The sequence below is a fragment of the Ixodes scapularis genome, unplaced genomic scaffold (genome assembly GCF_016920785.2).
Source record: "Ixodes scapularis isolate PalLabHiFi unplaced genomic scaffold, ASM1692078v2 PGA_scaffold1__304_contigs__length_218370807, whole genome shotgun sequence".
NCBI lineage: Eukaryota > Metazoa > Arthropoda > Arachnida > Ixodida > Ixodidae > Ixodes > Ixodes scapularis.
The window spans coordinates 114,110,604-114,125,707 of record NW_024609846.1 but is presented as its reverse complement, the minus strand read 5'-3'; the positions used below and the strand labels follow the sequence as shown (position 1 = coordinate 114,125,707).

Below are 15,104 nucleotides of genomic sequence, written 5' to 3'. Positions count from 1 at the left end.
CGCAACTAATCTGCCTCCGCAATATTCTTACCCATGTTTTCCAGTTTTCTTGTCAGTGCTCATTATCTGTGGATAGGCAACCAACAGGTATGCAGGTCTTTAAAGATGGGCAGCAAAGTATTTTACACCCACCACTGACACCTACCTGCATCTCAAAGTCAAGAACAGTGGCTGGCAGTTTTGACAAACATTCAACTGCGTACTAGGTCCATAACGTGGATCATTGCAACATTCCAAATAGACTTACACAAGCGCGCAACATTCGCAGCAACGAGGTCACATGGTGGTTTAACAGTCCAAGATACTCCTTAACTTGCATAGAAAATTTTAATGATTTTTTTATGTACATAACAAACAATACACTAAGATCAAAAGCAACGAGCACATGCACATACACATTCAACGGAAGGTGTGCCAGAGTTTTTAACGTTGATTCGGAATGTAATGCCCGTCCTGCACACACCCGAAAAAAAATTCCGCTTAGTATTTTCAACTTTTGTCCTTCCGCTTTGCTTCTTCTGGGCACAGAAAAATGACGATGGATTATACTCTTTCTCTTAAACACGGATTGCACCGCTGAAAGTTCAACTAAAAGCACATACAAAACGAAGCAATCTTTGATATTGCTGAACAATAGAGAATATAGACATACCCTTCCTCTGCGATTGGACCACGGGTTGCTCTTTAGACGGCCTAGGTCGGTAGAATACTTCTACTCTTGGAAAAAACTTCATATTCCCTATCTCCTAACGCTACGTAAAGTTGAATAGGACTACGATGTGACGCGCCTGGAACGCATTTTCAGTTCGGGTTCAAACGTGCGCTGGGCTCTCCGCGTTGACTTGACGACGTTATCCAAAGAATAGAAGGCATATTGTTTGCGCGCATGGTGAAACCCTAGCAGCCCCGAGGGACCTATAGCTTCGTTTCGTCCGCTCGGGAGGCAATTTGTAATCAACCGAAGTGGGACTCGCGGTGCTGCGAGTCAAAAACCTACAAAACGACTCTGTGCTCTGGGGCAGAGCCGTTTCTCCACTTCAAGGTGCAATCTGCCACCGAGCTTGGCCAGAGCACTCGAACACTCACTCTTTTCGAGTGTGATGCTTATTGGAACACAACATAAACACTGTGCCCGTTAAGATCGGTAGCTACTCCCCCTAAAGCGAGGCTGCCCCCTTTTAAAATCAAATTGGGGTTAAAAGGTGCTCCCTAATACTGTTCATTTAGATTGCACACTCGACGTTAAAACAAAACTTCTACGGTTATCTCATGCCCTGTTTTCTATAGATGTAAAAATTAGTTCTTTGAAACCCGGTTTCTATCCTGAAACAAATGCTTTGACCCCAATGTTACGATTCATTCGAGTGCTCCACTCAAGTTTGCGGCAGACTGCTGTCCTAGGGAGGGGGGAGGGAGGGGGGGACAGACTCTCGAGCAAACAAGCAAGAGGGACAAGTTACACTTTAAAAGCAACACCCAACCGGGGAAAGGGAAACCAACAAAACCGGAAACAGAGAGATGCGCGAGCACTTTGCAGAAGACTAGCGCTTTTTCTGCTAGAAAGAAGTCTCTTTGGTCTTCTCGTCGGGAGACTTGGGCTCCGGAGGCTCCCGTGGCTCGGTCGGTGCCTGGCTGCCCTCGCGGGATTGTCTCGAGCTGGTGTCGCTCTTGGGGTGGTCTGCGTTGTCGTCCGACGCATCTTCTGTCACTGCACTCTGACGCTCCAACTTCAGGCTCGGCCTGTAAAAGCATCCCCGTTTTCCGTCTGCACTCTGCTTACAGGCAAGGTGAAAGTGAACACTGTTGTATGGATGTTGAGGCAGCCGTGAAACGATGTGACTGTTGCCTCCGCCGTGGAGTGGCAATTTAATTGACGCAGTAAAACGTGCCAAGTTTAGGTCTTTAAGACGCACCACGCACTGGTGGTTATAGGAATGCTTGCTGATAGAACATTCATTCATACAGAAGCCGACAAAAGGGAAATTTGAGTCACCACTGAGACTAGAGTGCGAGCTTCTGCTCCATGCACTGTCAAACTATGGTGCATTGATGTACACTAGTTTGATGTTTTTACATTCCCAGAATGTAAAAATGCCTTGTTCTCTAACAGTGGACATTAGAACTGAGCGGTCTATTTGTTGATGTTACTGTCTCTTTTCAGGAAACGTGGCAGGAGTGGTTGCCAAACATAATATTTTTATGTAGATGACATGCTGTGCAGTATAGAAATTCTACTTTGAAGGCTACATGCCACCTGTTTTGACAATTATAACTCTGCTACTTTAACCATGATAAGTGAAACAAAACGCCACTGCATGTGAACATCCGCTGCAGGCTGCTCACCCCAACCACAAGTGATCTTTGCAACACTTCATTTACCAAAGCTTACAGCATACAATAGCCACAGAAATCAACGGCTGACCTTGCACGACATGTCTAAACTCTCCAGAGGTAAAGCATGAAACACGCAAGCAAAAATTCTGTCGTGCCGCCGAGTGCATGACAAGACCATAGCAACCGCCACCGATGCTACGACGTAGCCGAATGCCGCATTGCCTCGTTCTAGCGTCAGCGATTGGTATGGTTATGTCACTCGGCAGTGCGAAGCGATACAACGTTTTTTTCACACGTTTCATGTTTAACTGCGCACTGACCGAGACCATCTGCATTGTGTAATTATCAACTGCTAGCCTTGCTTCATACATTCTCTGCAGGTAAATGCACGGCAACTGAAATTAAAGTGCAAGGCTGTTGCCTGGCTGACTACCGGCCACGATGTAAGATGCAGCTTGCACTGCAGCTGCCAAACAAAGTCCTCTCTTTGCCTTGGTTGCAAGCGGAGTCACGAGATGACTTTTCGATCAGCGGCCAGTGTTAGCATGTCACCGGCCACATTTCCCGTTCTTTTCTGTGGGAGACATGTTTGTTTCTCAAGTTATTTGAAGTTTTACAGATGTGCTGAAATTGAGAGATCTTGAGTCCAGCGTTCAAGCGAGCTTCTGTCTGTCTGTGTTCCGAGTCGACATGCCAAGCAGAGAGTGCCCACGCTCATGCCCCTATGCCAAAGCAACAAGGTACTTTTTACATTTTTTTCCTACAGTTACGGCATCTGATTGGTAGAAGCGCTGTTAGTAGAGGTCACTTGGATGCATGCCAATGGTACTTTATCTGGTTGGTCGTGACGCAGTGTTTGTCGTGCTGTGTCCTTGCCTAAGGAGTATCTTGCAACATGGTACCGGCTTATGCATGAACAAAGTGTGTGCTATGGCCTCCAATATTCCTGCTGCATACCAAAGCAGCACGCCAGAGACGCCAAGTATTGGCCTATACTCTGAGACTGCAGAAAATGCTCGAAGCGCGAGAGAATAAGGGCAAAGCTTTGAAATATCCTCCCGCAGGACGAGCGCTCGTGACGTCTTAAAGCCAAGGGGTGCTGGCTAGCCCGGGCCTGTAGCCTTGGCTGCAATCTCAGCTTTAGAGTGAATAGAGTATAATACGGCATTGCTCCAAGGCATTAGTTAGTGCCAAAGCACTTTTCTTTGTTTCGTCATTAGATTGTCAAAGTGCCACACTTCATCCAAAGCTGCCACTATCAACCAAACAACAAGCAGTGAAGCCCAATTTGGGCACATGTTCGGTAATTTTGACCCAAAATTGCCACATGAAAAACCGGACAATTAGAAGTAAAGCCTAACTCTGGCACCTGTTTGGTTATCTATGCAGAAAGATGCCAGCAGCCAAGCTACCAGGTAGTGAAACCTAACTTTGGCAGTTGTGTGGCAATTTAGGGCTCATATACCCAAACTCGGGCCAAAGAATATAAAGTTTGGCTCTACGTACTCGGTTTCTTCAGGCTTTTTGACGTCCTAAATTCCCAGTCAAGAACCGTATTTTGGTTTAAAGAGCTACACTGCCTGGATATGGAGTCAATGCAGAGTGCAAGTTTGTCTGCTTGGTGATTTCATTTCATTTCATTTATTTATTTACCTTGAGGACCCGTGTCCGGGTATTACAGAAGGGGGGGTAAGTTAAAATACACTTGTTTGAACACATGTCAGAATGCCGAGCTCTGATTGACTCTAATTGAAGGATAGTGGGTAGACCTCAAGGTTGAGGTTTACCCACTTTCTTTTAATCAGAGCCAGCCAGAGCTCGGTGTTCTGACGTCACCACAACCCCTGCAAAAGAAGCAGACAAACTTGCGCTCCGCATACCACCTAGAAGACAATGCGAGCACCTTTTCCCCCCAAATGTCGTCACTAGTGAAACCACGCAGTGCCGCCTGCCTCACGTTGGCATCGTCGACGGCACATCTTGCAGTGTCTTTCAACGAGCGCGACGTTGTCACGCGGCGACGCCAAGACAAGTGTGTATGCCACTTGAGGCAGGTCGGGGATCCGCCGACGGCAACATAATGCGCAAACATGTTCTCTAGGCGGTGTCGACAGAGTACCGTACCTGAGGCTTCGGTTGTCCATGGAGGAGCCGGACCTCTGCCTGCGCATGAGGGAGCGCCTGCGGTGTGCCAGGCTGAGCCAGGTGTAGGCGCTCTTCTGCACCGAGGTGGAGCCCCTGCGGTACTGCACCTGCGAGGGGCGCCCGTCCGCCAGCTGCTCGACGCCCGCCGAGAGCGCGGCCGCTGCGGCGACGGTAACCGCGGCACGGTCCGCCCCGTCCGCGGCAAAGCCTGGCACCTGCCGTCGCACGAGGGGAGACGTCCTTGAGAGCCGGTTCGCTCGTCTGCGTCTCAGCCAACCGAGCGCGTCGCAACCACTCGGGGCCGCTTACGATGAGAGGGCGCGTTGGTGCCATCTGTCGGGCAGCCCTGGAACTCTTATATTTGCGTATAACTAGACCGGTAGTTTGTGCAGTACTTGCGAGATCAAATCTTCGCACTATTTATGAGAAATGGTTGCTAATAACATTGTCGTAATTATTTGAAGCATGTGGTGCAATGAGTATGTGCAGATTGGGAGTTGTCCGGGGCTACTCGATAGACGGCGCTAGTGTGTCCTCTTGTCGTCAGCGGTCACACGAGTGGTTGCGATGCGGTCACACTCGAACAAGCTGCTCGTACCATACACACTTCAGTTTGTGATCGCAGTTTACGAGACCGAAGTCGGACATTCAGTCCTCTTTCCTTGACTGCCCTGTCAAACCTTACCATCTATCAGTCTGAGGATCTCATTTCCTGATTTGGAGAGTAGTACATACCGTAAAATGCGAAGCGAGTGGCCACGTAAAATTTGAAGCTATGCGGAGAGCAAGTCACTTGCTTCTTGTGCCGGAGTTGCGATGACATCAGAACGACGCCGAACTCTGCTGGGCTTTGATTGGAAGGATAATGGGTGGACCTCAATGCTGGGTGCCCACTATTTTTTTCATCAGCCAATTAGAGCTCAGCATTCTGACATCATCGCAACCCTGTGCAAGAAGCAGACAAACTTGCGCTCCGCATAATCTTGAAAAACTGGAAATAAGTGCTTGTTAGGTCCAAAAAAAAAAAATGCAGAAGGGGCGCACGATGGGGTGGTATTCGCTGCTTTGCACTGGGGTGCTTGTAGAAGTGGCTGACGAGAAGGGGCACCTTGTGTAGCTAGGTGGGCTTAGAAGTCTGGAGTGAGTGCTTGATCTCTGCTTCGCTTAGTAGTTTTCATACACTTTCAAATTAGTGGGCGGGTGGTTATTGTGACACGGTTGCATGCTCAGTATTTTACGACACTCCGGTTAGGTGCATAATTTATAGTCCAAGTGATTTCACAGTGACACCCCCCCATTAATTCAAATATGATTATATCTATATCAACTCAAAAGAACTTCCTTGCTTGATGGTCTGTTGTTGTCTCCTCAGCCAGTAACCTCATTTAGGCCTAAGTTGATTCAGGTGGTAGGCAAGTATTAGTCACGGTTCTTTTTTTGACCACAACATTCCCATCATGAGAGCTGTGGGAGGAGCACCTGTGCTTGGAATATTACCTCTTCTGTAAGTCTGCCCGCCATTAAAAGTTCTAAATCCTGCAGGCAGGGAACAGAAAAGATCACCAAAGTTGCAAAAGTTGCAAATCCTACAAATGCTTCATCACCTCGCTCACTCATCCCGGTTACATGTTGGTCTAAACATCCATATTACACGGTGTCAGCTCGCATTATTGTTCTTTAGACCGTTTGACAATCGGTGCATAAGTTTCAAAAGGGACAAAAAACGAAGGGAGAACTAGACAGGACGCGGCGTAACTTTCAACTGAATTGTTTATTTGGATGACAGAATTAAAAAAAAAATAAAATATAAAGGCAGGCACACTTGGCAGAATACCAAAGATATGGTCTAAAAACACACACCCCTCAAATGCCAGCCTCATCGATTCTTCAAATAGTAGAATTCTTTATCAGTCAAGGACAAAGAGGGAGCACTTGTACAAGTATTGTCGAGGTGGGACCTAATCAGGAAGGCTACGTGAATTTCTCTTGCCGTTTTTGTTTTGTAATGGCCCATGACACAGGTGTCACCAAAGATGGGGCTGCACTTTTCAGAGTTCGGCCCGCAATCGCAACGGTCACAGTGGACCGCTAAGTGGCCAGACGGGGACTGCCTGATCGCCAACGCATGCTCTCTGACCCTATCATTAATGCACCTCCCCGTCTGGCCGACGTACACCTTACCACATTTTATTTTATTTTTTTAAATTCTGTCATCCAAATAAACAATTCAGTTGAAAGTTACGCCGCGTCCTGTCTAGTTCTCCCTTCGTTTTTTGTCCCTGTTGTTTTGGCGTATTACACCATGATGCACAACCAACTAGACCAACCAGCCATTCTTTTCAAAAGGGGCCTATTTGTCGCATATCTCTCTTGGAAAAACTTTTAGCTTTTTCATTTTGGTGAAGAAGGAAGAGCAGCGGAGCTGTAGCTGCTGTTCTCGGCAGTGGCTTCCTTTCGTAAGGGAATTTGAAGCGCTTGGCGCAGTGGAACTTTAGGCGATAGCGGCCTCGCGGCGGTTGCGGAACCATTCGCGCTGCAGCGCACATCGCCGCTTGTTCTGTTTCGCTCTTCTCCCTCCGAAGAAATGTTGCCATCACCTATGAGCGACGGCAGCAACCAGTTGTCTGGTTGCCGAGGCTGGACAGCTACTGCCATCTTTGTGCGACGGCGGCAACCAGAGTTTTGTGTCGACATTTGTTTCGTACCGGACACTGTCCTGGGGAAACTAGCCCTTAACAGCTCGGCTGTAATGTGACCAATTCTGAGAAGTTATGCCTATCTTGAGAGAGAAGGTATTTTGGGTCAGGATGAAAAGCAATATTTGAAAAGAGCTTGAGCGAACATTCTAATGGGAAAATGAGATACTGTTTCTTCTGATGATGAATAACTGGTCGTGGAGATGTGGAACATATGAAGATTTATGCCTCTTCAGTGCCCTTGTTAAAACAACTGCTCAGTGGTAACAAAGGTGTAGACATATAGATATCTCACAAACTCTTCCAGCTGGGTGAAGGAAAATAGGAATGCTTAGTATAAAAATTTGCATTTTGCTGCTGCATGAACCAGATCACTGAATGAACACAGGTCAGCATAAACAAAGAACAAGACTGGATTATAATTTCGAAGGTAATTTGCATATTAAAAAGAAGGGTCCACAGCTCTTACCGACTGGTCAGGAAGCACTACTGATGGCAACAGGTTCAAAACCCAGTGGACGCTTTGTCTAGCTTCTGCCTTTCATAATTCACCTTAGCACACACAGAGCCAAAGCTGGTGAAAGGCGGAGCATCTACTGACTTCTTAACCAGTCACTGACTATAGATGCATATTTTGCCTGCTTTAACAGGAGCACATTACTCCAGTAATGCATCAACTGCAGTACTTCTAACAGAATAGCTTTACTGCTTGTGTATATACTAGTTTGAGAGCTGCCAAAAGGGGCACAGCTCGTATGAATTTGCGGAATTCTCGCCGCACAGAACCGAGACCCTTACAAGAATATCTAACGTTCCCAACATCCTCTTTTCCCCCTGAACTGCTTTTCAGCGTGTCGCGTCGTCACTTGTTTCACCACATCGTCTTCGGCCAACCAGTGGTGCTACAAGGATGCAGGCACCGGACCACTGCAGACCTCGCAGACCTCGGGCAGGGTACTACCTGCGCAGCAGGCGATGTGGCCAGGTTTCCGCGACTGCCCTCGACGCTCATCTCGGCCGAGCTCATCTCGCTGGCCATGGTGGCCAGGGTCAGTCGGTGAGCGCGCAGTCGCCTCGCCCTCAGGTGCGCCTCCAGCTCCTGGTGGTCGTCGCCCACCAAGTTCCTGTTGTAGCGCTGGTGGTACTGTGGGTGGTGCAGGTGCAACACAGTGGTCAGTGACTCACTCCATCACCCAAGCTGCAAACACTATTCCATGACTCGGGTTCTCGTAACTCTTGATCTGGAGGAATGCCTATCTGCCTTGAATGGCAGCCACAAAACCCCTCCCGGTCCTGGCACTGATGCAGTAAATCGCTGCAGAAGCTACAGACCTCGTGAACAATAATGCACATAAAGAAAACTGTGGGGCTCATAATTATGCATCAAGTAGTTGTTCAGATCTTCTCTAATTCTGCTTAAACTTGCAAAGCACTTTGCTTAGGAGCAGGGGCCGTCAAGGAAGTTTGTGAACTCGGCTAACCCTAGAGGACTCTGGGGAACCCCCGAGTTCCTGGGGACCCAGTTTGGGAACCCGTGCCTTGACCAATTCAGAGGGATGGCTTGTGTCACTCAGGAATAATCTAGAAAATTTGTTGCCCTTCTGTTACTGTGAGAATCCTATCCGGTCAGCCCAGCAGCATAACAAATGTGTGAAGATAATCGCCATAAGTCACTGACATAACGAGAGCGGCAGGGAGGTCCTTCGGTTGTCCCATCTCCAGCGCGAGCCTCCCACCTTCAATGATGCTTCGGCATCTCATGAGCTTTGAGTGTGTACACACAGCCAAGGCATGATGGAAGGCAGCAAGCGCATGCTGGAAAGCAGGCATCCAGAAAAGACGCCATGCTGTTCTCATCAGCTGTCGGAAACTTCCGCGAGAATTCTCAGGTGGAACGGATATCCAATGCATATGCACAGGACATCTATGGAACATTAGAACATCCTGAGGACTTCTGCAGACCTAGTATGTCTGTTAACCAGGAAAAATCCTTCCCCATACCTGCTTGGGCATATGCTAGGACCTCGGCAAACTAATTATTTTTTGCTTTGTACTGGTCAACCATTTCACCTTTTCAATACAGCCTGGTTTGTTCACAACTAATCTACACTACAGTAAAATTTCTTTGGATTTGCTGCAAGCACAGGCAACTTTCAAGGTTGTCAGGTTATGTGAGCACATACACAATGTGGCCACCTTTTAAGGCTGTCAGCCCATGCTCGGAACGTTTTTGGGTTTTCTAAAAAGGTGTATGTGAGCTTGTAGTACTATTTGTTAACCTCTTTCACCAGATGAGGTGCGTTCAAAGCCAGGAGCAGATTCTCACAACTTTAGCTGCTTTGCAAAGTTAAGGATGAACATGCCAAGGGTAAATGCAATGAGCTTCGAGCCTGTAGTTAACTGGCAGCTTGTTGCATATGTTTATTTATTTTGTTACAAATTCTACGACTTTACACAAGCTCATTGCAGGAGTGGAATTGAAAGACTGGCATACAAACAAAAAGACAAATACTAGTGCGTGCAGTACACCCTATGGTAGAACACTAAAACAGTCTGCACCTTTCCTCAGTTGAAAAGCATACAGAGATAAGTCTCGTTTTTCCTAGGGTGCCTTCATACACCCTCACCCTTTACACAGTGATGACAACTCAGTCATTTCACTGCCACCATTCAGATTGAAGATAGGACCGAACGTTCCAATATTCAAATTCATGATTGGAAGTTCTAAATGTTAGCACATGCACTACCATCCCTCCCCTTGAAAGTCTTTGAAAAACCTCAAATTTTTGTTATCAATATATTTATTTATGCGTGTATCAGGGTTTTAAAAGTTACTTAAAAAATACCTACCGTAAAATCCCGAGAGAGGGCCCACCTAATATTAAGAGCAAATCGGCTGCAAATATGGAGTGGGCTAACTTTCAGTGTACGCAATCAAGAAAAGTTAAAAACAAAAATTGCTATTTTTAGGTCGTACCCTTTCCAAGCTTTTTATGGAGATGGGGGGCAACGAAGCAAAGATGACTGTACTTCCCATGCAGTCAGCAATGTTCGCTTATATCCCTCCATAGCCAACTAACCACATTTACGCCGAGGCCATCATTGTTCCCAACACTACTATTACTAGAAGTGGGCCAGCTTTCAGTGTTCAAAAAAATATAGCATATCAAGCCAAAAATAGGGGTAGGCTATCTTTCGGGGGTGGGGCATTTCTCGGGATTTTACGGTAAGATGCTGCAGTTACTTTTGAAAAAAAGATATCTAAGATACATAGAGACATGCTTTCAATATGTTCCAATATACAGGTATAGACACTCCAAATATACCCTCCTCTCACTATGAATATCTTTATTTTTGTACAAAATGAAACAATTTGTTAAAAAAAATATTGCGGGACTGATATGTGATAAAAATTTTAAACAGAAAATATTACATGGAACTCAAGAGCAACAATAACCCTTAATTTCATTACAGGGCTTTCAAGCTTTGGAAACAATGTCTGGTAGTTCTACAGGTATGGCACCTTCTTAGTTGATAGCAGAATTTTGACTATTACTTTCCAACATGGTTGGGATGAAAAGTTCATTTTAGGAAGTGTCTCCAAAGCAGCACCCTGGTATACCAGGAATTCGACATTTAGACTCGATTTGTAATAGTGTAAACGAGGAGGCATGCACTCTTTCCTCTGTTCTGTGCATTTTTTGTTTATTATTTTCTGACAATAGCTGCCATTTAAAACCTCTTCTCATTTTGTTTAAAGTACCAGAAACCTGTAAAAGAAAAAGAAAGAGAAAAAAGCAACTTGTCATATTTGTTATTAGAAATTGTACCTCAGATACAACTATAGGTACCAAGAGGTGAAAGCACCTGTAAATTTTGTGCCTTAGGTGCGAAGAAAGTACCCCATTACCGATCTGCAGTTACAATCCTACCCAGAAACCCTACAACCCAGATACGAAACCTGGTCAACCAACCGACAGGTGAGGCCGACTGGGGTCAACTTCACTTGTTAGTGGGTTTCGCACCTAGGGTAAATAACTAAGGTACAGAAAAAGTACCCCGTTATCGATCTGTAATTACTACTTCTACCCAAGCATACTCTACAACCTTGATACGAAAACTGGTCAACTCACTGCAAGGTGAAGCCGACTAAGGTCGACTTTCCCTTTCAATGAGTTTTGCACCTAAGGTTAGTACTTTAGGTAAAACCACACCATTATCGATCCGCGGTTACTACACTCCTGCCCAGGTACTCTACAATTTCAATACGAAGCCCGATCTCACCAACGGGCGAAGCTGACCAGGGTCGACTTCGCCTATCGGTGCGAAGGCTGCACGCGAGCGGCCAGTCCGCGCTCACCTTGAGGTAGGGGTTTTCGTTGAGTGCCTTCACCAGGAGCTTGGTTGGGTCTTCCTCCTCGACCGAATCCTGGTGGAAGGACCTCGAAAACATGGCCCCGACCGTGTGCCGGCGTTTCTCGGCGGGCCCCTCGGCGCTCTGCGACGCGGCGCGCACCTGGTCCGCTGCACGTCACAGGTCCCGGTCAGTCGCCGTAGTGGGTCGAGCTGTCTAAGCGCTTTCAAAGTTGTCACTCTATGGTCTGCTGGATCTCTACCATGATCACTGATGGGCCGAAAACGGCAGGGTGTTTTTTTCGGACGACCGTCCCCTACCACGCGCACGTTTCCTTTCATCGTATATCGTATTTCCCAGACTGTAGTCGGCACCCGGTGTATGGTCAAGCTTCGACAAATTTCGGTTGAAAAATCAAGTTGTTTCTTTTGAGATGACTTGCACCTGGTGCATGGCATGCACAAATTTGTAAGAAATCTTCATATACAGCAAGCCTCGATAAATACCGCTTTATTGGCACACAAAGGAACTCATACATAAATCATTATTGACATTCTCCGTCATTCACAAAATCCGACGCGTCGCATAGTAATGAACAATATGAAAAAAAAAAAAATCTGTATGGTCTGCATTGCGAAAAAAGGAAAGCTTTTGAAACATGTATAGGCTGCAGACTATAGTGTGGAAAATACGGTATTTAAGCTGTGTGTGCATGCCCGAGGCTTATGAGACGCTGAAGCATTATTGAGGGTGGGAAGCTCATGCCAGGAGAAGGGCTACTTAAACTCTCCCCTGTTGTTCTCGTCCCATCAGCGATTGTAATAGACACAACCACGATTTTTTTCTTGACTAATGCAGTGATTGAAGAAAGAGTAAGACAGGCGAGCTAGTTGATGTTACACATTTTTGAAAAAAAACTGGAGACGATGGATGGACAAGTGGACAAACACTGTTTGTCCCCTTTCTCATCCGTCGTCTCAGTCTTTTTTTTTTTAAATGTGTAATGCAGTGTGTAGTCACTAAAAGAATGAGAACAGCAGTGAGGCCTCCGGTATGCACTTGTTGCCTTCCGCACCGCCTTTGCCGAACGTGCACATTTTAAACTCACGAGATGCCAAAGTATTTTCAAGGGCAGAAAGCCGGTACTGGAAGAGAGACAAATGAAATACTTTACCGCCGTTCTCATTCTGTTGGTTGTGTGCAGTTAACGCTAATGAGATAGGTACCACATATAATTGCTGGGGGTTGTGCTAATGGTGCCACACTTTTGGTTCGAAGCATATTCAACACGTACGGTAAATTATTTCAAATAATAACGGCTCGAAGGCAGAAGGACCTCATAGTTTGTTAAGTAGGGCTGTGAACATGCTGCTTTTTCGGTCGAGAATGAACAGTGATTTCCGCAAGATAGCGAGCAATGACTGGAATACCAGATAACCTACAAAATGAGAAAATAAAATAGTTTGTTTGACAACTTCATGGTTCACATGTTAGTGCAGCTGTGCACGTGTATTTACAGACATTTAGAGGTCGGGTGGTTTTGAGTGTTGTGGTGTTTGCCAGTTCTTGGTGTAGTAATTGGTTCAGGAAAAACTTTATGGGATCTGTCTAAAACAATACATAGTAAGTTTGTGTTAGAAAACCTTAAATATGCAAACCCTATTGCATGATCCCAACTTCTGTAAAACAGAAAATGTGGTCATTTCTGTGGATATTTAGAGTAAAGCCTGAATATCTATACCAGCATGTTCGAAAAACTCTTCTAAATGCTCATCAACTTGTTTCTTTTCCATTCATACTTGTTTGTCTACTTCCAAATGTTTAAAAAGGTCCATCAGGTTCGGAAAAAATACCAGCCAGTGCATTGTTCAAAATGAGCAATACTATTAAATAAACTTGGATAATAAAAGTTTTGCTGCTTTATTGAATAAAGAAAGATTAAAAAAAATTGTGAAGGATTTTAGTAGTGATTGTGATGCGAAAAAGTGGAGACGCCGGTTACCAGGTGTCCATGCCACTGCCCTGAGTAATTACACAACCTCAATGTAGTTGTCGTTTAGCTATTGTTAATTAACCCTTTAACCAGCAGATCAACAATATTGTAAACCTAAGAAAAAGGTTCGCAAAACAAGATGCATTCAAATACAAATTTGTACCACTAAATTTAGCATTATTGAGAGACAATTCTTTGTTAAGTCAAAGAACAGATAAATTTCTTAACTAAAAATTAAAACACAAGTTCACCACAAAAACATGTAACAACAAGCATAAAGACATCAGCTAGACAAATGTTCCAGAGTAAAACACACGTGACATCCCAACTACTGAGTCTCAATACTCATATTGGGTAACTAGATGAAATGAAAAAGAAAAATGATGTCTATTAAACCTACTTATAACTATAATGAAATTTCTGTTATTAGTATAGCATTCCTACATAATCAATTTTATCATGGGCATTTTATATATTGGTAGGTGCCTGTCATCAGCAGCTGACAGTTTATTATATTTTTATATTTATTGACATAGTAGTCAAGCTAGTGCACACGAATGCCTCGTGCCAAGGAATTAATTACGTCGAATAAGGCACACTACCACATTGGCAAGTGACGATTGCCCTGAGCGTTTCGTACTGCCAAGTTGCGGTCTTTGCGTTGTGCAGTTATTTGCACGAAACCCTAACGAACCAAAACCTATGCAATTCAGGAGCGCCACAGAACGAGAACAGGACGTCACTGGAGGCACCTCCACTAACAGGTGCCAGTCACAGGTGCCCAAACACAAAAGCATGCCACAAAGTGCAAACCGTGCCCGGCTCTTGCATGCAGAACCACCGCCACCACCCGAAGCGTGCAAGGTGCAGACGTCATGCCCATTGCCGGAACGCCAGCAGCATTCAGAGATTCACAATGACACTGAAGGCGTCGCTGTGTGTCTTACCGTCGTTGCAACTTTTTGTCAGCCGGGGGACTTTTTAGAAGGAAGAGAAACAACAGGTTATCCACGTGATCCCAGAGAGTGACCTCTTGCCAAAGTGAAACAGCGGAGTGATTTTGCCACTGTTCCTGGTCTTGTGACTTGCCCTCCAGAAGCGGTTCAAATGGCTATCTCTCACAGAGATGTGGTCATGTTGGGTGTTGCTTGAGCATTAATTTGTTGAAATGGTACAACTCCTGAAAATTAGTGGCTTCAATAGTCGGATAGTGTCGCAACACCAGGAACTGTGGAAGCTTGTTGAGGGGATGATCTTTGCAAGGGGTACTATGCTGGACTTTGTTAGCTGTACCACACTAAAGGTGGTTGCTCTGCACTGGCAATGCCTCGTGGCAGGTGCTCCCTGAAATACTCAGGATCCACAATGAGGTAGAAAGTTCCTTCCAGTTGGGGATATCACACCCTCACCCCTCATGCGGTGTTTCTGGAGGAGCCTGCTGTGTGGCACTGGAGGTACAAAGCGAACGTCCTTCGCATGTCACGGCTAATGATTTATGGCATTGTACCCTCCTTGTTAAAGATGCAAGGATGACCTCATGTTGCAGCAGGTACTAGTTCCCACAAAAGCAGCTGCGTAGACA

The 15,104-nt window shown here is 45.7% G+C and overlaps 1 protein-coding gene across 1 annotated transcript in view; it reads right to left on the bottom strand.

Moving 5' to 3' along the window:
* Positions 1-313: 313 nt before the first annotated feature.
* LOC8053888 (sodium/hydrogen exchanger 2) overlaps positions 314-15,104 on the bottom strand; it is a 657,649-nt gene continuing 642,858 nt past the window's right edge. The window contains exons 25-28 of the mRNA XM_040205731.3: positions 11,536-11,699; positions 8,137-8,319; positions 4,459-4,694; positions 314-1,740 (exon numbers count right to left, since the gene is read on the bottom strand). Of these exons, the coding sequence (XP_040061665.1) occupies positions 1,557-1,740; positions 4,459-4,694; positions 8,137-8,319; positions 11,536-11,699 (767 nt within the window). The 3' untranslated portion in view covers positions 314-1,556. The remainder of the gene's footprint in view (positions 1,741-4,458; positions 4,695-8,136; positions 8,320-11,535; positions 11,700-15,104) is intronic.